Source organism: Malus domestica, chromosome 16 (genome assembly GCF_042453785.1).
Source record: "Malus domestica chromosome 16, GDT2T_hap1".
Taxonomy (NCBI): domain Eukaryota; kingdom Viridiplantae; phylum Streptophyta; class Magnoliopsida; order Rosales; family Rosaceae; genus Malus; species Malus domestica.
The window spans coordinates 6,520,966-6,543,254 of NC_091676.1; the positions used below are offsets into that span (position 1 = coordinate 6,520,966).

A 22,289-nucleotide genomic window follows, 5' to 3' on the forward strand; every position below is an offset into this window, starting at 1 on the left:
TTGGTTGACAATGAGTGTCTTATTAATTAGTAGATATTTGTATTTATTCGGATAAGGTTCATTATTTTCATCCAAGAAAATAAATAAATAAATTTGATATCTTGTATTTTATTAGTTGAAGAATATACAAGGGAAAATAACAAAATAATGAAAAATAAAAAAAAAACTTTTGAGTGGAAAAAAGTGTCATCGGCACTTTTAAAGAAAAATATCATACACACTTCTCTATTTTTGCATTTTTCACTTGTGTGTGTCTTTGATAGTTTGAGTTATGCTCTCCATTTCTTCCCTTTTATTTTCATTTTCGTCAATAACCACACAATGGAAATTAGAAAGTTAGAAATTTCCTTTCTTTACTAATAAATGTATACGTGGGTTAGGTTAGCTAACACTCGAGTTTGAATCACCCAAAGATGCAACAGCAAGAGTAGTTTAAAATATCTCCAAAAAACATAAACCAAACTTCCAAAGATGCAATGGGAAGAGTAGAAACCTCACTGTAAGCAAGAGTTTTGAGCAAATTACATTTCTGGAGTCTGGAAAAAAGCAGTCAACCTATTAACTCAGAACAATGGCAGCAGGGCACTATTTGAACTCCTCACCACCAACGTCGGAGCTTCAAAACTAAAGCATTTATCCGAAAAGGGGGGAAAGGGAGGAAAAACAAACGAACAAGTGGCCAAGGGGTCCAAGTCTGCTGGGAAACTGCTCAGCATTAAGGTCTCCTGGGAAACTTTGAGAAATCCGGACGCCTGTGTTGCATATAAGCTGTCTTCCCTTCATTCCCTTCCTCAGTGCCATAGAATAACAGTGTGGCATCTCCAGCAAGTTGCTGCATTGGAAACATTGGCAAAGTAGTTAGCACACAGATATATGAATAAGAGTGCGGAATCTCTAGAAATACACATGATAACTGAAGGTACCTGTAGTCCAGCATGACCATCGTCAACTGCATTAAGAGCAGATTTCAGCACCCGAAGTGCAGTTGGGCTGTTTCTTAGCATTTCTCGACACCATTTAACCGTTTCTTGCTCTAAACTCTCCAGCTGGATAACAGTATAAAATAGTGAAGATGCTATCTTCTGCAAACTTTGAGTGAAATAAGGCTAATTTTTTAGGCAAAAGCCATTTGTATTCAATTTATACTACATAAGATAAGACATACACCATACGATGAGATCTGTGTCACATTGGGAGTAGACTTACCGGTACAACAGTGTTAACAAGACCCATTTTCTCAGCTTCAGCGGCTGTGTAAAACCTTGCCATAAACCACATTTCTCGTGCTTTTTTAGGCCCGATCTGATTAACCAAAGCCATTCATTAAAGGTAGTCCACCACATACCAAGTGAGGGTAATTTGAAACAAGTATTTGCATAACATAAATCAACTTGAATCGATTCTTACCAAACGGGACATGATTGAACTCCCATAACCAGCGTCAAAGCTTCCAACCTGTCAAATGTACAAGTTGTGAGGTTTCTGTATGTTAGCATGCTGCTCTCACCCATTCTTTAGATTGAAGATGAAACGAAAAGCAAGTTTGTAAGTTTCAATAGTTTAGCACCCCAACCAAAATTAAAACTTTGTGACTAACCAGAATAAAGGTATATGATACGAGTACCTTAGGACCGGTCTGACCAAAAATAGCATTGTCTGCTGCAATGGTTAGATCACAGACCATGTGTAATACATGTCCTCCCCCAACTGCATAACCAGCCACCTGATAAACCATTTAACATTGACAACGGATCATGCATTCACTAAGTTGGGGTGGAGGCAAAGTTTAAGTTTCACAGCTCTCCAACTGTCCAACAACAAAGGCCTAATGCAAAGTAGGTTCACAAGAGCATACCATGGCTATTACTGGCTTTGGAAGACGTCGAATCTGGACCTGAACATAGCAATTTGAGATGATTTATATACCAGCAAGAACAATTATTAGTTTACTGCCCAGTATTAACAAAATGTTACAGAATCATACCAAAAAAAAAAAATTATATATATATATATATACCTGCAAATCCAAAACATTAAGACGACCAAAATCTTCGTAATCAGAATATCCATCTTTGCCTCTCAAAGCCTGATCACCGCCACTGCAGAATGCCTTGGTTCCCTAAAAACATCAAATTGCCAACAAAACAGAGTAAAGTTGACATCTTTGCATCATATTACTAGCTAGTTGTTCGCGGGGGCGGGGGGTACCTTCCCGGTAAGAATGACGACGCCTATGGAGCCGTCGTCCCTGGCATCGTTAAACGCGCGAATGAGCTCCTTAACCGTCTGCGGCCGAAACGCGTTTCTTCTCTCCGGCCTATTAATCGTAATCTACAGAAAGCGCGAGATTTAGACACATCAAATCTCATTATCTCCAAATTAGACTCAGTAAGTAGGACTTAGGACTCATTAATCAAAACCAACCTGAGGAGCCTGACCTTTGCAATGGCTTCGCCGACGGATTTCTCATAAATAATGTCGGTGAATTCCTCGCCAGACTCGTCGCGAGCATTTTTCCAAACAACTTGGTGAGTCGAGACCTCGCCGTGGGTGCGGTGGTAGCTGTCGTTCATGGAGGCGTTGGATAGAGAAATTGCGGCGGAGCTGGGAGATAGATGGGCCGGACTGAGGTGGTTGGCGATGGAGGCCAACCTCCTACTCGCGGTGGTCATGAGGTCCTGCTCTGAGCTCTCTGCCATTGAAGGAAAACCGGGAAAATGGCCAAGGCTTTGGACTTTGGACTTGGGAGGTTAAAGATGAGACATTTGGATGGGATAAGATAAGGCGCGAACAGCGAGACGGTGCGTTTCGTCAAAGTTCCTCCTTCGGCGTCGTTTTGGCGCCAAGCCCTAGAGGTAAAACTGCCATTGCAATTCGCAAGCATGGTGTGCGCGTCCAGAATTTCAGATTACAGAAATCATATCAGAATCCAGGGAAAGGACGAAAACTGTGCGTTTTCAAACTTCTTGTGATAAATTTCTTTGTATTTCATATGATTTATGAAATTGTAAGTATGCACTGATGGGATTTCATGCTTTAATCTGCTGTTATAAATGTCAATTAATCTTCTTATTTTGTACTAATTAATCTGCTTATTGTGCTATCTGTAGTATGTATCTGATCTGGATTTCAATTTTAATCCCTAATCTGTTTGAAATACAATTGCTAGAATTAATCTCCTTCTGTTATTTTCTGTTGAATGGTATATGTGTGTTACTCTGTTATTTGGGGGAAATTCTGATGTGTCAGCGACACCGCGGTATCTCCTTGTGTCTACATCACTGTTACATGAACTGAGAGACACTAGTGATAGAGTTGTAGACAATGGGATGTATCTCGATCCCGAAGAATTACATGAAACATGTACACTGTCACTTTGGCGTCCCAAACCTACGTTGTCATGAACAAAGTTAAACCACCTTGCAACGTGTGATAGGATTGGGATCCCAAACTGGCGGTGCACCTATTTCATGTAAGTTTCTCTCATAAGTTGTAGGGTAGACTCTCTTGGTTGTACTTTTTCCATACATAATGTTAAATCTGCTTGCTTTTTAATCTGTAGAGTCACCAGAGTGTAGACAATTAATGGAAGTTCTGTAATTTATGTTCTTTTGGATGAAAATACAATGATGATACCTTGTAAAACTTCAGGATATAAATGTAAGCCTTTAATAACGATGATGAAGAATTCCTGTAAAACTAGGACTGCCAAATTATACACACACTATACCAATTACCAAGCAAGCTGATGGTGCGAAAGGGGTCAGGAAATCTTGCCGACCACACAAAGTGAATACACCATCGTCATCAGATATACATATGTATACTTAGTACTAAAAATCTCAACACACATCGTGATCCGAGTTAACTTTGTTGCTCGATGGCTTGCCAAGCTGTAAACAACCAATGGGTGGGACTGTCGGGGTTCTCAACTCCCCAAACGTCTGCCAGCAGAAGGGGTCGTACAAGTGATACTTTTCTTGCAATGGCTTCAGGTCTATGCCATTCAGTGTTACGCCTACACAGGGTAGGCTGTCACTGCAGGCAAAGTGTACTGGTTTTACGGTGTATGTTCCTCTTATTCTCTCGTAGGTGATCCCCGACAGAGCCACAGCTGATGTTTGGTTTTTGCATGTGCTTTTGTCACAGTAAAATTGGTCAATCACAATAGGGAGTTGAACTTCAGAAACTTGAATGTTTGAGAACATCACTCCCTGAACAGAGCCTGATCCACCCTGCACATTTAGGATTCAGTTATATAAGTAAAAGAAAAGGGTAAGCTGTCAAGCATTAGAAACTAATTTGACGTGGCGTTAGATCCCATGAAGAAGACAATTCTTAATACTCATTTCTAGCGTCACTGAGATTGTTTTGCAGTCGACATTTGATTATTTGATGCAGAAGAGAGTTGTATGTTAAAGTCTAACAATCAGTAGGAAGGATGTGTTATAACTTTTAGGTGAATTCATACCTGCCATGTTTTGACTCTGACACCATTCATGGTGTTGTGCATAATGATGTCTCGAACGGTAATGTTTGAAACACATGCTTTCGTGTTGTCCCTTCCTAAACTTCCAATGCTGATTCCATGCCCTGGTCCACAGTTCACGTTGTGTACGTATACATCTGTGCATCCAGTTTGTATGGAAATACAGTCATCTCCTGCACAAATCATTAGAATTGAAACATTTAGGTTAATATTAATCCATGACAGTTATACTAATCGACTTGGTTTTAAGTCTGTGCCCATTTCATGCCTTGTCTGTTGGTTTTTAATTTTCTGCTTAAATTTGAGTCTTTAGTTAGTTCTTAGGAATCATTGTGATGTGAACTGACATGCTTGATATTTTTTCCTTCTTTTGTTTGTTGTATGTGGGCCGTTTTTAAGTTGAACTGGACAGAATGGCAGGGGAATTCAGCACTGGTTCTGGCATCCGATGATGACAAAATATCGATTGAGGGTTGCGAATACTACAAACCAAGAGTTGTCAGTGGGGGTAGTTGTCAGTGGGGGTTGAGACCTAATCCTAAATTGGATAGACCACTGATGATATAGGGTGTGCAATGCATCACATGGGAGGTTGCTATGATTCTTGGAATGTAGCAGATTGCCTGTTGTTGTGTGTCAAACTTTTAGTGGTCGAGGATTGTCGATGGAAGATGCCAATACACAAGGCTGCAGGCGGGATAAGATTGCTCACGGAATTCCCCAAAGAGTTATAATAACTAAGTGTGGAATCTTTGAGTCCAACACAGTGCGCCGCGCTAACAGTAGATATTGGAGAGTAAGGTGTATAGTTACCGCAAGCAAGAGTGGTGGTGTGGATGAGCACTCTTTGGGAGTTTTGGAGGTGAATTCCATCAGTGTTGGGACTGTCCCCAGGGGACGAGACGCTCATATCATGGACCAGAACTCCCTGGCAGTTGTCGAACTTGAGATGGCATTGAGGGCTATTCTGAATCGTTATGCCTGTGACCGTCACATTAAAACTCCCATAAAACCGCAATGCCTGTACAATCAACAACAGTTCAAAAATCATGTTACTGAAACTGCAGGTCAAGACTCAAGAGCACATAAGCTTCAAGATTTTGGCACACAAGTGGTCCTTACCGTCGGTTTGATGCTTGGCATTTTCCCGCTCAGCTGGCTTCTTATCTGCCACAGATTTCATTCACAGGATGATGATTAGTTTAATTAAGCTCGACGATCATGAAATTTCATGTTCAAATTCAACACAGTTTAGTTTAATTACCGGCATTGGCGGGCGTTGTTGGACTGAGCTGTTTAGTGGCACAATGAGTTTGAAATCATCGTCTATAGGGTCTCCATAGGGAGTGTCTTGCCACCAAGATGAGCCTCTTCCATCAATCACTCCCTTTCCCTGTACTGTGATTCCATTTAGCTTTGTAAATTCAAGCCATTGGAACAGACCTTTGCCCCATGATTCCGAGTCCGTTGGCGCTACTATCGTACCATCCAGCTGAGAAATTCATAATTCACCTCGTCATTGGTACACTAGACGAAAGACGGAAATCATAATTAAGTGAATGCTAATGACAGTCGTTCACACAATTCGAGTAATTCCCATTAACCTTGGGATTGAGATCACTTCCCCACACTCTGATTTCTTCTTCTTATTTTGTTACTTTTTACTTTTTACCTCTGTTACTGTGTGTGTACGTATTTTTACCTGGAAAAGGATGTTTTTCTGGCAGTATGGGCCGGAGAATGAGATGGGACCCACGAGGAACTGGTAACCGGCTGGAACAATGATATTTGATGCCTCAACTTTACAAGCAGCGGCCCATGCAGCTTGGAATGCCTGCGTCACACCGTATCAAAACCCCTCTGTCAGATACTATACGAATTACAGTAAGTAATCTTGAACCGTAGAAAATGGCGTTAGTTTGTTGTGCACAACCGTATACAATTATTGTTGGAACCGTAACAACCCAACTGCCGTAACGAGAATAAAATTTGTTCAGTGGGCCCATTGGGCCCCACCAATTAGTGAGAGAAGATTCTCGTCGGATCCTTTTGTAAGGATCCCGGAGATCCTTCAATCACATCTGTTCATCTTATATCGTGATGTCAGTTTTTGTTAGATAATGTTTATATTCAATTTTAAATAAAAAAATTTACAATGGATTTTAACCGCACTATGTACGATAAACGGATGTGATTGGAAGATCTTCAAAATTCTTCGGCGAGGATCCTCCTGGATCTTAGTAATATTCTCCTGGTGAGTTTAATCATTGTATTAAATTGTAATTATAAATAGGTAGAACTTACAAAAAGTATAAAACCGACCACAATGCTTCTTCATAATTTGGGAAAAATTACCATCTAACCCAGAGCATGTCACGTAAAGTTATTAACCCTAAAGGGTCACGTGCAAATGATTCAAAAAGGCAAAACGTTTGCCAAAATAACTATTTTGTTTCTCTCAATGATTAATTGGCTACCTGTCATCTACGTTACAGCTGGAATTCCTTGTCATTTTCATGGTTATATGATATCATGAGCTACATTCGTAAATGCAGTGGAAAATACTTGACTTCTTACATGTATTTTCTCGTTCCTCGTTGTTTTGTTAATAGTCATTTTAGTATATGTGTCAATTTATGATTTGCAGTTAGCGAAAATTGACTCCATAACGGTAAGGAGACATGCAGTGTTCAAACCTAGCAACATTTCTAATCAAAGCTCAAATGTTTTTTCTATGAAGATATTTTAATTAACCCTTGATCATGATTGATTAGTCCTTAATTGGCTAACATAGTAAAACCATGATGAGCTTAAAGGAACTACGAACCTTGGTGTCGTCGGTACTGCCGTCACCCTTAGCACCAAAATCTAGCACATTAAAAGTGGATGAACCTTTCTGTGGAGAACTTGGTGGAGTGTCATCTATTGGCTTGGGAACTTGAGGTGGCGATGGTGCCTTGTTTTGAGGTGGAGATGGTGCCCTTTTAGGTTTTGATCCACTACCACTGTGGTGGTGGCTACCCCCGCCGCCGCCATGGCTACTTTTTCCTTTTTTCTTTGAAAGAGAAGCAGAGGATGCTCTGTTCTGCCTCCAATGCCGCCCTCTTCTCCCCATGCAAGCGTCGAAATTTGACGACCAAACCAGAAATGCAAGTACAAGCATGAATGCGATGCTTCTGAAACTGAACGCACTCATTTCTGCACAATGTGGGATTGTGGATGAGAGAGAGAGAGAGAGAGAGAGAGAGAGAGAGGAGAGAGGAGAGAGAAAGGAAGAGCTAAGAAACAGAGAGAGTGTTGTGTGAGAGGGCTGCTTTAGTTTACATAGAAAAAAAGATGTGGTGGCTGTGTTTATATAGACAGAGACACATACATAAGCTCGTAGGAATTTATAAATTTATGAATATAATTCTCATTTTTATTTCCTTTTTCTCTTATATTAATTATCATGTTTTCTTTTTTGTGAATTATGGTTGGTATAAAATTATAGTTGTAATTTGTTTTGGCTCACATGCCAAATATTGCAGCTGTTTGTTGCAACTCATTCAATTTCTTAATGCTTATGTGAACAAATTGTCCATTTAAATAATCCTTGCTCAAATCTTAATTAATTCGTTATAATGACGAAACCATGACAAGCTAAGAATACCAACCACTGTTTATTTGGACGTTAATATGGTTCATTTTGGCAAGTGATGTTTTAACCTCGCTGTCATGTAGTGTTACAAATCCATTTAAGTTATAGCATGCGTATTTAGTGGTGGATTCAAGATTTGAATTTTGGGGAGTCCTATTGTAAAAGGTCCAACGTGGCTCAAAGTGTGCAAACAAATTTCAGTTTATTCATGGAGGCATTGCATCAAATACTTGGTTGGCCTGCTTTCGTCAATTGACCTATGTTGTGCACATGTTAATAAATATCAACATTTGTCGAAGCAATCTGATGAGTATTATCGAAAGCATTTGTCAAGTGTTATTAATGCAACTTGCCGAGTACTGTCGAGATATGCCTAGTAGGCATGCATCAAACACTTGATGAGCACTAAAATGATCTGTACCAAACATGCGGAGCATCTGCGAATGACCTTCACATACTTGTTTCCCCCTCTAAACTATGTTGGTCTGTATAATGCTCTTTTGTAGCTATACCACTTTTTCTTTTCTTTACAAGATGATATTATATTTTAACTATTTACCTTGCCCGATAAAAATTTGTACTCAATTATAAAGTGATAAACATACTAATTTAACCAACTGACTTAACTTGATAACATGTAGCCCTATAGAGTTAAGGGTTAGTAAAATATTTAACCTAGCAGAGTGAGTGGGGATGTGAAGGCCAAGGACACACGTGAGTGGGACTAGGTGTCAAGTCCCCGGCACTGACTATAACAGCACTTTATGATCACATGCAACCTTCACGGGCTACTCTTTTTTCTCTGCCTTGTCCTCTTGACTTGCATCTATGGCTACCAATTAACGGATTTTGCTGCTACAAATTTCTCTTAAATTCCTTTTTTTTTAATGAAATTTAATTTAGTGTACATTTCTATATATATTGCTTGTTTGACATGACATGGCATGACTTGAGTTAAAAAAGTGTTGGATTGGGATTGGGTGCTTGCTTGCACCCTTATATATATTTTTCTCATATTTTTATATATTCAAGTTTATCTAATACGAGAAAGTTTTAATTTAAATAGTTTTTTAGCTAAAATGATCATTGAGATTTGTATAACATATCACTTTGGTCCCTAAGATTGAAAATCAATAGAAATGGTCCTTGAGATTGTCCACCATCGATTATTTTGGTCATTCCATTAAAAATTCCGTTAAGTGTCCCAGAAGTTTGGGCAATTTTCAAATCTTCGTAACTCAATCATTTCTTAATCAAATTCGACCCATAATATATCAAAATGAAGATGGGAAAGTGTAAAACAAGATTATACCTATTTGTAAGCCCAATGGTTGTTGGAGATGGCCGGAAAATAGCCTGAAAGGTGACTAGTCCACCAGAAAACTAGAAAACTCACCTGAAATAAGGTAAATTTTAAACATTCATAACTTCTTCAATACTCAACGAAATCTAGTGATTCAAAAACGGAAATCATACTTCTCGATGAGACGAAGAGAATAATATTTTCTCGATGGCTAATTCGCCGTGGTTTGGCAGGAAAACGACTCGAACGTGGCTAACTTGAGACCAAGACAGTCACTTTAGAGCCATTTTTCAGCCAAACCACAGTGAGTTGGTCATTGAGAAAGGTAATATTCTCTTCATCTCGTTGAGAAGTATGATTTTCGTTTTTGAATCACTCGATTTTGTTGAGTATTGAAGAAGTTATGAACGTTTAAAGTTTACCCAGTTTCCAGTGAATTTTCTAGTTTTCCCGCTGACTATCACCTTTAAAGTTATTTTCCTGCCATCTCCAGCAACTATTGGACTTCCAAATAGGTATAGTCTTGTTCTAAACTTTCCTATCTTCATTAGCCCAAATAGGTACAATCTTGTTCTAAACTTTCCTATCTTCATTTTGATATATTATGGGTCGAATTTGGTTAAGAAACGATTGAATTACGAAGCTTTGAAAATTGTCCAAACTTTTGGCCATGAGCTCCGGGACACTTAACGGAGTTTTTAACGAAATGACAAAAATTATCGATGGTGGACAATCTCATTGACCATTTCTATTGATTTTCAATCTCAGAGACCAAAGTGATGTGTTATGCAAATCTCATGAACCATTTTGGCTAAAAAGCCAATTAAAATCACGAGGCCTTCGTAGTCTTCTAAAAACTTATAATATTTAATTTACCTCGAGAATCAAACAATATGAATACTGATCACTTACTGTGTTGTAACAGTCAATAGGAATAACAGTGGAGTTCATAGATTTTTATTTTTTTTTTAAAGTGCTTTGCGTATTAATAAGAAATAAAATTTCGAGAGACTTATTTGTGAGAGAATCCTTAATTTTATGAAGTAATGTAAAACCCACTGCGCCCATAGTTTTGCCTTTTCGGTTTTTACGGAATTCTGAAGGAAGAACAGAAGAGTACCAAGCCTGCAGTTTGTACTACCATTATTTTGTAATGATTTGTCCACAGAACAGTGGGAAACAAAATGGTTTCTTTCAAGTCACATGATCAATACTTGCGATGCGATGGCAATGACTTTGAGAGACGATAATTAAGAACTAATTGAGGTTTAGTCTGTTTTTAGTGGTGCGGTATAACAGTGCAGAAACAGTATATCTGTTTCGATAATTGATCAGATTATTGTCTGCTGAAAATCTCTTGAACATATTTATAGTTTATACTTAGTTGTATGAGAGAATCTCTCGCTAAACTTCTCTTTTTTCTTCTTCGATTTGTTGGATTAGATTTTTAATTTTGAACTTTTTTCTGTGTAATTATTATTAAATTTAATTCATGGGTTGGTATGTTTTGTTGGACATGTTACGTTATTTTCCTTACGATGTTCGTGTTCAGTCTTTCTGTTTTATTCCTTACCATAGTCCATATCTATATAGTGAAATGTTTTTTCTTGTATTCAAGCGATATTCAAATTAATTTATATAAATTTTGGAGTGAAAAATTCAAACTTAAATAAGAAAAAAAACACATTATTTTAGTTAACTTGGTTATGCTAAAGTCTAGCTAGCATTACAACTTACATCGTTGTGAACTATTTCATGGCTTTCATATAATTAATTCCAAGAAGACGATGGGAATACAGTTGGAATATTTTATGGGAACAAAACATTATGATGATATGTATACTACAGAGATATATATTTCTGTTTCTGTTACTTTCGGTTGAATTATTTTTTCTGTTACTTTCGGTTGAATTATTTAGGTGTATGTGTCTCATACTTTTTATCAGATAGAGCTAGCTAAGCAATTGAGAAAAAACATGAGGCCAAGAACGTCCCCATCGTTTATTACTCATTTCTGTGGCTGATGAATTGACAGAAATGCCAGAGCCGAGAAGCTATTAGCAATAACATGCACACCTCAATTCCATCACCCACAACTCCTCGACTTCTTCTTCCTTGCCCGTCCCTTTCCCCGATTTCCTTCCAAAACTGGTCTCTTCCTCTCTCATGCATTATGCTTGCTTGCAAGAATTTATTGGTGCCCAAAATAATAAAAAAAGAATAAGGAGAAATTAGGTTATCATCTTTCTTTTTGCTACTCCATTAATTAAAACATTATTATTTTTTAATTTTAAATCAAGGCCTTAGGTATTAATAAACATCATTAATTATTTCAATAATAAAATATTTTTATTTCTAAATATATTCATTTATTGTTAGCAATGTTACATTTGGTATGTTTATATTTATGGCTAAATTTGTTATCATATATTTTTATTTTTATTTTGTACCTATTTTTAATTTGCAACCCTTTTTTAATTTGTACCAATTTTCTTTTCAATGTTAATTTGTACCCATATATTAATTTCTTTTTGTGCCAATATTTTTTAAGTTTTATTTGTATTTGTACCCATTTTTAATTTTACTAAATGTACCCATGCTAATTATATGTATTTATTTTATGTTTTAAAATATATCAGCAATTATTTTTTAAAGTATGTTAATAATTATGTGGGTACATTATTTTCTTTGCTATAATTTTGTGAAGAACAATATTATTCTAATATTTATTTTCAAGTATTTATTATATTTTAAAAATATTATTTGAATTTGTTTAAATTTCATAATTTGTGGGACATTAAATGCATGAGTTAAATCGCTTAAATAATGTTAAGGACATTGATCAAAATATTTAAACAAATAAAATTTCAGTCTAACAACTAAGTTGATTAGGGAACAAAACCAAAATGATCCAAAGAATAATGATAAGATAATAAGAATACGGATGATGAATTATATGATTTGTTTGCTTTCATACTCTAGTATTTTATACAAGCGATGTTGCGGGAGAAGAGATGTGAATTCAAAATTATGGAAACAATATTTTCTATAATTTATGATCATATTGTAGCATTATTTGCACAGAAAACCGTTAAAATTTTTGTGCTGTCATGCATAGTTAATAGTTTTCCTTTTGTTCTCGAATATCAATTGATTCTAGCGCACAAAACTATATTGCTCTTAATTTGTTGGCTGCTGTGCAGGTGCAGGTCTATGCATATCAGTCCATGCACATATATATATGATATGTATAGATAATGCACATATATGCAACGAATTGTAACTTTTTAATCGCAATTTTTGGCATGCATGGCAATATATATATATATATATATATATATATTTTTTTTTTCTTTTGTAATTTCTGTGACAACTATGAGTGAATAAGATATAGACACTTGGAAGTACGACCTGGAAGACCTTCTTGATTAGCCGTCCTTTTGTGCTTACATTAAATTTCATGTTCTCGTGAACTTTGAGTACTCTCGTGATCTCCATCTCCATGCGCAGCCAGATATTGATTAGGGTTTCCTTTCCTTCTCTTCGATTAATTATTAATTTTGAGAAAATGTTTAGATCATTCACCAACGCATCAAAAATTTCATGCACACATGAAAGTTTTCATGCAACACCTAATTTTATTATATTATATTAATTTCATTAAAGATTAATTTTCAGCCTCTAATGTAGTAATTTTTTTCACCATTGTGGCTTGAAGACAAAAGTTAATGCTAGGAAGACTAAATTTTTTAATTAAATTTTTTAAATTAAATGACATGGAAATTGATGATTGAATTATTACTTAAGTGTTAATTAACATGCTTATTTCTTATTGTCGATACATCATTTTATTTGCAAGTTTAGTCTACCTAGCATTACCTAAGACAAATAATATGAGATGATCAAAAAGCACTTTTTCGCATCACATAAATTATGTTTTGCTGCCCGTTTGAACTCGGAAGCTTCTTGTTTGATTTTATATTTTGGAGCTGGTGTGTTTCGGAGGCCAATAGTACTGATGTACAATTTACAAGCATTAATCAGTAACACACAGTTAATTATGATCATGATATAAAATATAGATAAATATGACCGTTAAAAAAGGGGCAAAATGTGTCTCTGTACAAACTTCAACATCAGTAACATCACCATCGAAATTACATGCTAGTTGCATAATGTGCAACAGTAATCGAATAGGTCCTACAAATACCAATCACCAGATTGAAGTTAACTTGTAAGCGAAGGGTCACGGATCTTTCTAAGATTTGGAGCTAGCTAGCTAGCTCTACCTGTATATATATCATATGATTACGATAATGATTAATGAATTAATTACATTAATTCATCAGAAATAAACTTTCCCCATCGGGGTTTTCTCTTTGTTGTTGCTGCTACCGCTAGGCCCGTAGGCCCTGCTGAATGCTTATGATGTTATAGGTATGGATGGTGGGCATTGTTAAGCATGTGAATACACACACACACACACACACACACACACATATATTTCCAGTTTGGATTATGTCCATGATCTCAATAGATTCTTAAAATATTTTCCGAAGACAAAATTGCCTTTGTCCCGACGTACCTCTTTGTTTGTATACCTTTGATACCCTTGGCTTATTATGGCCTACAAGAAGAAAAAAAAAACCCTTATTGTAGCCACAATCACGGATCGATTTAGACAGCCGCTGATGAAGTTCCCCCCATACCGCCATTGTTTCTTTGGGGACAAGATTCCAGAGACTTTTCCCTGTTGCTTCTTCTCCCTCTCTGACTTAGCATCTAATGCATGCATGCCAAGCCACAAAACCCTTAATCAAAGGCACGTATATATTGTAATCGTATATACATAATATATATATATATATATATATATATATATATATATATATATATATGTTTCCGTGGATATTTAAACCACGTAAACATTTCAATTAGAATTAATAAGATAATATATTGCAAGGAATGATTTTCACACATTCTTTTTTCTTATTATTTACATCTTTATTTATTTGTGTTCACTGAATTCTCCTTATGATTGATGTAATTCGAAATTCATAAATAAACATGGGTGCCGCAATAGGAGAAATTAGAAATGGGTGTTGGAAATTCACTTGTGTGTTTGCAAATTGGGTTATGATATTGATAGTGAACAATGGACGGGACTACTGTGTTTGCACATGTGCATTCCTGTTGTGTAATGGAAGGGGTGTGCTATCCACACACCCCATTTTATTTCTCACACACCTCTTGATAATTTATGTCCGTTGATCTTCTTCAATTCATCCGATCCAACAATCGAAAATTAAAAAGGTTTGTGAGAAGTGAAATGGAGTGTGTGGATACCACACCCCATCTGGAAATGCATCAGAATTCAGGCATGTTGTAAGTACCATCAGTACGACCGATCTAAGAATGTTCATGGCTGTTAAAATATGAAAGCTGCAATAAAGCCGATCGATGTTGAAGCAAAAAAGAAAACTAAACGATAATTGAAAAAATATCGGATGGTAAAAACTAAACAATAAATATAGTTTATTCCTTAAAATTAAGTTAAAACCAAGTTTCTCGACTCTTCTGTGCGGTCAATGAGCATGCATGGTATAGTTTTGCTGCTTTCAAAAATTCCAGTATCTCATTACTGCATTAATAAATGGCAACAATGCGAGTAGAAATTATAAAAATATAACAAAAAATCGTGCGTCTGTTGTTTCTTGATCCATCTTGCAAACTCCAGTGATGTATGCACATCTGTGTGTATGAAAATTGTGAATCTAATAAATAAATGCACATCCATATTTGTTGTTTTGTACTAGGTGGCCATTTCTCGTGACTACTTAAATTGCAGAGAGAGTTGTCAATGTGTTCAATCTAATATTATATTTTTGAAAACCCTAACCCTAATCGATACATACAGCCTATACATCCTTATAAGTTTTGTTGCAACCCTAGCTAGTGTGCTCTGCTTGCTGCCTAGCATTATTAGAATGGACCCAAGCATCCGAAGTGAGGAGGACCAACCAAACGAATATATATATATGACACAACTCAACCACTGGCTAGTAGTAGTTGATATTACAAATTAGTCATATTCTCGGTGACCCCTTTTCATCCACATTTGGAATTTCGGGCGTTTTGTGTTCTCATCATCATACAATAGGTCCAGTCTCATCCAACCTCAAGATGCAAAATCTTCCATGGGCCATTGCCTCTTCTTTAGTACTAATAACTACTAATGACTAGTCTTCTGAAGCGCGTTTTTGTTAACGTGTGTATAACTAGACTCTTTTTTACAATGTATAATTCATTTATATTGAATAAATTCAACTTAACTGCTCACACATATCATTATATGAGAGTGTGAAACGTGAATACAAATGAAATAAGTGTAGATTACAAAAATAAAAAATAGAGGACAAAAAAAAACAGAGTTTAGAATTGCTTGCTTTTCTTCAATCAATCACCATATGACACCTAGTAATTGTATAAAATTTCATCAAATGTGTCGGCAGAAGGATCCCAATACTTTCATCAACCAGTCAGTGATTATTTATTGCACACAGCTTCTATTTTTCATGTCGTTTCATTGCTGCAGAATAAGCTTTTGGTTGTAGTTGTTGGGTTCTGAATGTCATCTTGTCAATTAACAAATCAGAACTTCTGTTGGACCGGATTCGAATATCCGAGTGGTCCTCGATCGTCCTTGTCTGCAAATTAACTTTCTAGTTGTCCCTATTCCAAAAACGAAACACATTTCATAGTTCATACCATTTCCGAATATAGTGATAATAATGGGCAAGGCTGAGGAATGGGGATTTGATTATCCCTGAAATTTGGTATAGGCCCAGGGGCAAAGTGCAAATTTGAACTTCTTTAGTTTCTAGTCTCGGATTGGTTAATCCTTAATCGCTTAGATTTAGGTATTAGAGTCAAACTTTGGACGGAGTCTCCTCTGAAGTACAATTCTACACCTCAAATGATCAATCATGTCAATAAATGAAATCAAGGTTGAAAAATAAAGAGTGGAAGTGAGGTTTTTTCAATGAGACAGTGTCTTTAACAAAAGAGTGATCAATTTCATAACTATAATTCTATATAATAATATTCTGCGCAACTGCCCCTTAAACCTCCCTCCAATAATCCTTTACATTACTAAAGAGCACTCTACAGGCTCATTACCCTGTTCAGTATACTATCAAACAGTTATTTAGTTATGTGCATATAGGGAACCAAATCATAGCTCAGTGTGCACAATATCCGCTGTAGTCAGATCTGCAAGCTCAGCTTCAGATGTCTCTTTGTCATGGGAATTCAGACATTCTGCTGAAGGATGCACAATGCCATACCCGAAGCCTTGCGCAGAGTTGCAGTATGTTTCCACTTGGCCATCCTCCTTCTCTAAGTTGACGTCAGTCAGGACTATGTTCCTGCATGGAACTGTGTCACTGCAGGCAAATTTCATGGCCTTCGCACTCTTTGTGGTTCCATAAATGTTCTTGTACATGACTTGGGTTATTTGCACCGCTGATGTCTGGAATGTCATGACAAAGAAAAGCAACACATTCACAATTAACAGAAATTTGACAGAGTTCTGGTTATGATTGATTTAAGTGAAGCATTGGGGAGTTTAAACTACAATCAGAGTCAAATGGATGAGAAATCAGCGGTGAAAGAAAGAAGAGATTCGGAGCATTACCAGATTTTGACAAGTTTTGGGGGAATCACAGTAAAACTGATCTATGATTATCGGGTTTGATACATTTTCCATCTTCACATTCTGGAAACGGACTCCACGAACATAACCAGCACCGCCCTATACCCAAATGCAAACAGTGAATGTTAACATAGGGGAAATCCATCTGCAACCCGAAAAATAAAACAAAGAAATCCCATTAATAGATTAAAAACCTGCCAAGTCTTAATCCTGAGGCCATTGGTCGTCTCCCTGAGGTATGCTGTATCCAAGACCACTTTTGTGACCATGGCAGTGGAGTTATCCTTCCCAAGACTTCCGATGCTAAGTTTCAGAATTTCGTGCCAACAAAGATAATGAGAACAACGATTTCAGCAGCCTGCTATGTATTTCTTTTGGGAGACATGACTACATGAGACACAAACTATAGGATTAGTCTACAGCAAAAGTAGATGATACCTGATTCCATGTCCTGGTCCGCAAAAGATTCTTTTCATCTTAATTCCAGAGGTACCATTGACAATTGAGACGCAATCATCACCTGAATCAACAGGAAACACAATGTGTCATGTGATCAAGCGCCCTTCAAGTGTGATCAATTGTTTCCTTTGTATCCAATCAAAGGTTAATTTATGATATTCTTTGTTCATATAACCAATTTAGTCTTGTTTCCATCCCAGTTCTTTCTTTTGGATTATGAAAAGTGAGATGAGACATGATATTGAAGAAAGTTTGAGAACCTGTTCCAATTTTGCAGTCTTGGAGAATCACATTAGTAGATGCCGTGATATGGATTCCATCAGTGTTGGGACTGTCTCCTGGAGCCGAGACTTGTACTGCATTAACTCGCACCGCGTCACACTGAGAGATGACAAAATTCATCTGTTGGGCGTTCTTGATGGTGATGCCTTTTACATTTATAGCTGAGCTTTTATCAATAGTAAATGCCTGCAATAAAAACTCAACTTAAATTCTATCTAGTGATCCTGGTGTCCATATCATTTGAATAAATTGATTTTTGGATCAGAGGGAAAGGTACGTACAGTTGGTGCCCCTCTGCAAGGCTGTAGAAAAAGAAAGAGACAGAGAGGTAAATCAATATCCAATACCAAATGGAATTTAAGTATTTGGATACAGTAGAAATGATAAAATACTAAGATTTACATTTGTCTTGTTCGTTTTGCAGGATGCGGCCCACCATTTACTGCCTGAGCCGTCAATAACGCCATGCCCTTGGAAAAGGACTCCATTCAGTTTAGTGAAATCAAGCCATGTTCGTGGAAAATTTGGATCCCAGTTATTAGGCTCATCTGGTGCTACTATAGTTCCTTCAATCTGTGCATTAGTCGTACCATTTACAAACACGAACATTTCATAACAATGTAGAGGTGTAAAGTGACGGAATATAAAGAGTTATCATTGATGGTTAGAATGGAGATGGATTATAAAGAGCTATCTTTCCAAAAAATCCAGAAAGGTTTTACCTGGATGATCAAGTTATCCGCACATGGCCCTTGAAATTTTGTAGCATTCACTAGATACCGGCGTCCTTGGGGTACCAAGAAAACTGCTTTTGTTGTATTGCAAGCAATACCCCAGGCTTTCTGGAAAGCCTAAGAATAATGGTAGTGTAAAAGAATTAAATGTCAACAAAAATGGTAAATAGTTTGGGTAAATGATTCTTTTTTCGTGGTTAAAATTGGCAAAGTTCAGACGTGCTAGAGCTGTGAATCGTCATGTCTTTTTTGCAATAAATTAACTGCTGATCACAGTACGTTGTATAATTAATATTCTTTCAGTTTATTGGTATCAAAAGTTGAGTCTCAATATTTTGGCAAAATCTAGTATTTGAAAGTGAGTTTAATTGTTCAACAAATGAAGTGCATTTGAATGACAAAAAAAAAGTCACCTGAGTATCATCAGAAACTCCATCCCCAGCTGCGCCGAAGCTATCCACGTTAACAAGAGTCTTGCTACCACGTTCACTTTTCCATGTCGGGATGTCGAAAACATTCAGCTCATTGTCTTCTTCTATGTTAAAGCTTTCAAGCTCATGAAGCATGCTCATGTTGTCACAGACCACGTCTCTTGCAACTCCAAAAACCGCTATCAGCATACCAAAAACAAAAACCGCAAAGAGATTATCCATGCTTGTCTTTTCTGTTGTTTTGCAAGATTAGTCGATTCGTATAATTTCAACGAACAATGGGTTACCATTTATACGTACAGATTAGTTTAAGAAATCCAAAGGGCTCTCTGGTTTAACATGGCTTGGCTTGAAAGTAGATGAAGATGTTACATTTTCTACAAGCCCACACTTAAAGCAAGGGAAAATCTTTGTTGTTTGCTTTACTCTTAAATCAGTGAACAAAATGAACCAGAAATAGTGTTTCACTCTGGCATTTGTTTCAGGATAAAAGGAAAGTAAAGGTAAATCAGCAAAGTGCAATACTTTCTGGATAAATCGAATTAATTTTTAAGGACAATTTGATTTTCAAGGGTTTTGAAATAAAATGATTGGATGTACAGCTGCAGTCTGCCGTACAACAAAATCTAAAATGTTTTTTGTAAGAAAAGCAAAAGAAAAGGTCAACGAGTTAGTTAGACCAAACATAGAAGAATATTTTTATTGAGAAGATGTAAACCTCATGAGCAGGGGCCGGCCAGATGAAAATTTAGCTGAAAGCATCATGCAGTGGAGACTGGAGAGAATTCTGGTAAGACTGCTTGATTAGGACAACTCACACACTATGTGGGATCCTGTTGAGTCAAGTGGAGTCGAGCGGGATTAAAATACAAGGGATCTTGTGTTTTCGTGAGAGGTGGTCTATGGAGCCCCTGACCAAGATTTCCTCCATACAGAGCCACAGTGGGGTCAATGAAGAATCCGATCAGGTGGTTTCATCATTTCAAGATGCTAGCGGTGATGGTGACTGTTTACCTCGATCAAACTGTGACCCATCTCCCATTTCACTTTCCTTGCTATTGCAATTTCCCTGATTTGCATTGCAGTGTCAAACTCTCCAATTTCAGAATAAAAGTTTGAAGCTTGCAACCATATCTCAGGATCTTCGACATCAAGCTCCAACAACAAAGTTTTTACCGTTCGTCTTCCGACTGTTTCGTTCTTGTGTATCCTACAACTACGCAACAACGAGCTCCACATCACACAGTCCCCATTAACCGGTGCCTGCTGCAGCAAGTCTTCAGCTTCCTCTAGCATACCCGCCCGGCCTAAGAGATCAACCATACACGAAAAATGCTTTCTGTCCGGAGAAATATCATATAGTTTTTTCATTGAATCAAACACAAATCTTGCTTCTTTGACCAGTCCTGAATGGTTGCACCCACTTAACACACCCAAGATTGTCACTTGATCAGGTTTCAGACCCTTTGAGATCATTTCTTGAAGCAAATCAAGACCTTCACTTCCCGTTCCATTTCGTGCATATCCATGGATTAACGACGTAAAACAAATGACATTCGGTGAAGGTAGTTGTTCGAAAACTTGTCGAGAAAGCTTGACATGGCCACACCTTGCATAGGCATCGATTAGTGAACACGAAACCGCAATATCAGATCCAAAACCTGATTTTATTGCACAACAATGTACCAATTTGCAGCTGCCCGAACTTGCTAAAGCAGATATCGATAAGGCTTTCAGGGTCGTGGATAGAGTAACTTCATCAAGACCAATTCCCTTATCAACCATCAAACCAAACATTTCCACCACATCCTCAATAACACCGCAATGCAACAAAGAGGTCATCAAAGAATTACAAGACTCCAACGTTTTCTCACCAACACTTTCATAAATGGACACCGAACTTTCAATGTCGACGCATTTCCCGTACATATCTATTAGAGCAGATTGAACATGAACACTCCCACCATGACCAAAACCCGACTTCAAAACATAAGAGTGCATCTGCTTTCCAAGTTCAATATTCTCAGTCCTACTCGCTAAATTCAAAAACCCTATAAACGAACGAATCGATGGCCTCTTCTCCCAAAACTGCATCTCAACAAATAACTTAAGAGCATCAAGCAGCAAACCATTTTCTGCGCAGACCCAGATAATTGAATTCCACGAAATCACATCCTCCATTTGAATAGCTTCAAATGCTTCTGTTGCATCAATCAAGCTCCCACAAGCAGAGTACAAATCCACCAGAGCATTCGCAACAAATACATTCGATTCCACCCATCCGTCCTTAACAACTAGGCAATGTAGCTGCTTTCCTTCATCCAAGAGCCTCCCATTACTACATCCGCGGATCAAATAACAATAAGTAAGCCCATTTGGATCCACACCATCAAATTCCATCGTGGAAAACACACCACATAGCTCATCCAACCGACCAAGTTCACAAAACCCACGTAACAACAAATTCCAAACAGCTACATTTCGGTACGGCAATTCATCAAACAGCTTCAAAGCTACATTATCTAGTCCCATATGCAAATAAAGATCCACAAGGGAGCCCCCCACATACAAATTCAAGCCGAACCCAAGTGAGACAACCCTGCAATGAACTTGCATTCCTTCTCTACAAAACCCTGCGTCGTTACAAACACCCAAAACCGACGAAAACGTCGAAGCACTTTCTCTAATTCCTTGTGAAACCATTTCAGCATAGAAGTGAAAAGCCTGTTCCGGAAACCCATGTCGGCCGTGCCCAGAAATCAGCATGTTATATGTTACAACATCGTATACAGGCATTTCATCGAACAGTTTGAGGGCAGTGTTCAAGTCCCCGGATTTAATCAAACCATCGATTTTTCGGTTGATGGAGTATACAAGGTCACGAACACTGGGTTCAAAGTACGAGTTCAAACGCAGAGATGACGAGGTTGATGAAGCTGTGGCTACGTTGAAGTTTGTACTGAAACGTACGGAAGACAGTAACCTAGTAATCCGCATTGGCCATGCGCCTCTCCGAAGTGAAACTGACAACATTTGCGATATCCAATATTCTCGGGTTCGTATTAATCATTGACCGAATTCATTACCCTCTCTGTCGTTCTGTCGTATTTTCTGCGATGTTTTAAACGACTGCTAAGAGAGAAATTGACGATACTCTAAACTATCAATATTCTACACTATTATATCGAAAAGACAAATCGATTTTGTTTCGGGTCAAGTCTTAAAAAAAATAAAAAAAAT

The 22,289-nt window shown here is 37.4% G+C and overlaps 4 protein-coding genes and 1 long non-coding RNA gene across 6 annotated transcripts; 1 reads left to right on the forward strand and 4 right to left on the reverse strand.

The window, feature by feature from the left end:
* Positions 1-397: 397 nt before the first annotated feature.
* On the reverse strand, positions 398-3,196 carry LOC103403026 (1,4-dihydroxy-2-naphthoyl-CoA synthase, peroxisomal). Its single transcript, XM_008341831.4, has 9 exons — positions 2,439-3,196; positions 2,209-2,331; positions 2,018-2,119; positions 1,856-1,894; positions 1,625-1,723; positions 1,408-1,455; positions 1,207-1,302; positions 924-1,046; positions 398-832 (listed from the first exon to the last, which is right to left on the reverse strand). The coding sequence occupies exons 1-9, from the start codon at positions 2,697-2,699 to the stop codon at positions 716-718; spliced, it is 1,008 nt and encodes a 335-aa protein (XP_008340053.1). The 5' UTR covers positions 2,700-3,196; the 3' UTR covers positions 398-715.
* LOC114821959 (uncharacterized) lies at positions 2,817-5,945 on the forward strand. The gene is made up of 2 exons (XR_003769851.2): positions 2,817-2,949; positions 4,889-5,945. It is a non-coding gene; the product is annotated as an uncharacterized lncRNA (long non-coding RNA).
* Positions 3,574-7,850, reverse strand: LOC103403027 (polygalacturonase At1g48100). The gene is made up of 7 exons (XM_008341832.4): positions 7,317-7,850; positions 6,192-6,323; positions 5,754-5,981; positions 5,612-5,656; positions 5,303-5,510; positions 4,472-4,662; positions 3,574-4,235 (listed from the first exon to the last, which is right to left on the reverse strand). The coding sequence occupies exons 1-7, from the start codon at positions 7,683-7,685 to the stop codon at positions 3,843-3,845; spliced, it is 1,566 nt and encodes a 521-aa protein (XP_008340054.1). The 5' UTR covers positions 7,686-7,850; the 3' UTR covers positions 3,574-3,842.
* An 8,634-nt stretch (positions 7,851-16,484) lies between these two features.
* Positions 16,485-19,909, reverse strand: LOC103403029 (probable polygalacturonase At1g80170). Of its 2 annotated transcripts, XM_017323441.3 has the most exons (10): positions 19,768-19,909; positions 19,032-19,228; positions 18,607-18,735; positions 18,287-18,457; positions 18,166-18,186; positions 17,863-18,070; positions 17,582-17,663; positions 17,338-17,446; positions 17,126-17,242; positions 16,485-16,960 (listed from the first exon to the last, which is right to left on the reverse strand). In XM_017323441.3, exons 2-10 carry the CDS (start codon positions 19,188-19,190, stop codon positions 16,664-16,666), a joined length of 1,293 nt encoding a protein of 430 aa, XP_017178930.3. In that variant the 5' UTR covers positions 19,191-19,228; positions 19,768-19,909; the 3' UTR covers positions 16,485-16,663. The 2 variants fall into 2 exon arrangements, with proteins under 2 accessions (XP_017178930.3, XP_008340057.3); XM_008341835.4 differs by lacking the exon at positions 19,768-19,909 and having other exon boundaries at positions 19,032-19,588.
* Positions 19,910-20,039: 130 nt separating this feature from the next.
* Positions 20,040-22,082, reverse strand: LOC139192739 (pentatricopeptide repeat-containing protein At3g03580-like). Its single transcript, XM_070815388.1, has one exon. The coding sequence runs from the start codon at positions 22,080-22,082 to the stop codon at positions 20,040-20,042; it is 2,043 nt and encodes a 680-aa protein (XP_070671489.1).
* Positions 22,083-22,289: the final 207 nt, after the last annotated feature.

Excerpts from the sequence above, each read along its gene's own strand:
- LOC103403029 (XM_008341835.4), bottom strand. The coding sequence starts at position 19,271 with ATGGATAATCTCTTTGCGGTTTTTGTTTTTGGTATGCTGATAGCGGTT. Across the intron at positions 17,664-17,862 it reads AGACTGCAAAATTGGAACAG|GTGATGATTGCGTCTCAATT; the intron begins GTTCTCAAACTT and ends CTGTTGATTCAG. Across the intron at positions 16,961-17,125 it reads CCAAAACTTGTCAAAATCTG|ACATCAGCGGTGCAAATAAC; the intron begins GTAATGCTCCGA and ends ATGACATTCCAG.
- LOC139192739 (XM_070815388.1), bottom strand. The coding sequence starts at position 22,082 with ATGTTGTCAGTTTCACTTCGGAGAGGCGCATGGCCAATGCGGATTACT.
- LOC103403027 (XM_008341832.4), bottom strand. The coding sequence starts at position 7,685 with ATGAGTGCGTTCAGTTTCAGAAGCATCGCATTCATGCTTGTACTTGCA. Across the intron at positions 5,511-5,611 it reads TGCCAAGCATCAAACCGACG|GCATTGCGGTTTTATGGGAG; the intron begins GTAAGGACCACT and ends TTGATTGTACAG. Across the intron at positions 4,663-5,302 it reads CACCACCACTCTTGCTTGCG|GAGATGACTGTATTTCCATA; the intron begins GTAACTATACAC and ends TGATTTGTGCAG.
- LOC103403026 (XM_008341831.4), bottom strand. The coding sequence starts at position 2,699 with ATGGCAGAGAGCTCAGAGCAGGACCTCATGACCACCGCGAGTAGGAGG. Across the intron at positions 1,456-1,624 it reads TTGGTCAGACCGGTCCTAAG|GTTGGAAGCTTTGACGCTGG; the intron begins GTACTCGTATCA and ends TACATTTGACAG. Across the intron at positions 1,303-1,407 it reads GTTCAATCATGTCCCGTTTG|ATCGGGCCTAAAAAAGCACG; the intron begins GTAAGAATCGAT and ends TTGGTTAATCAG.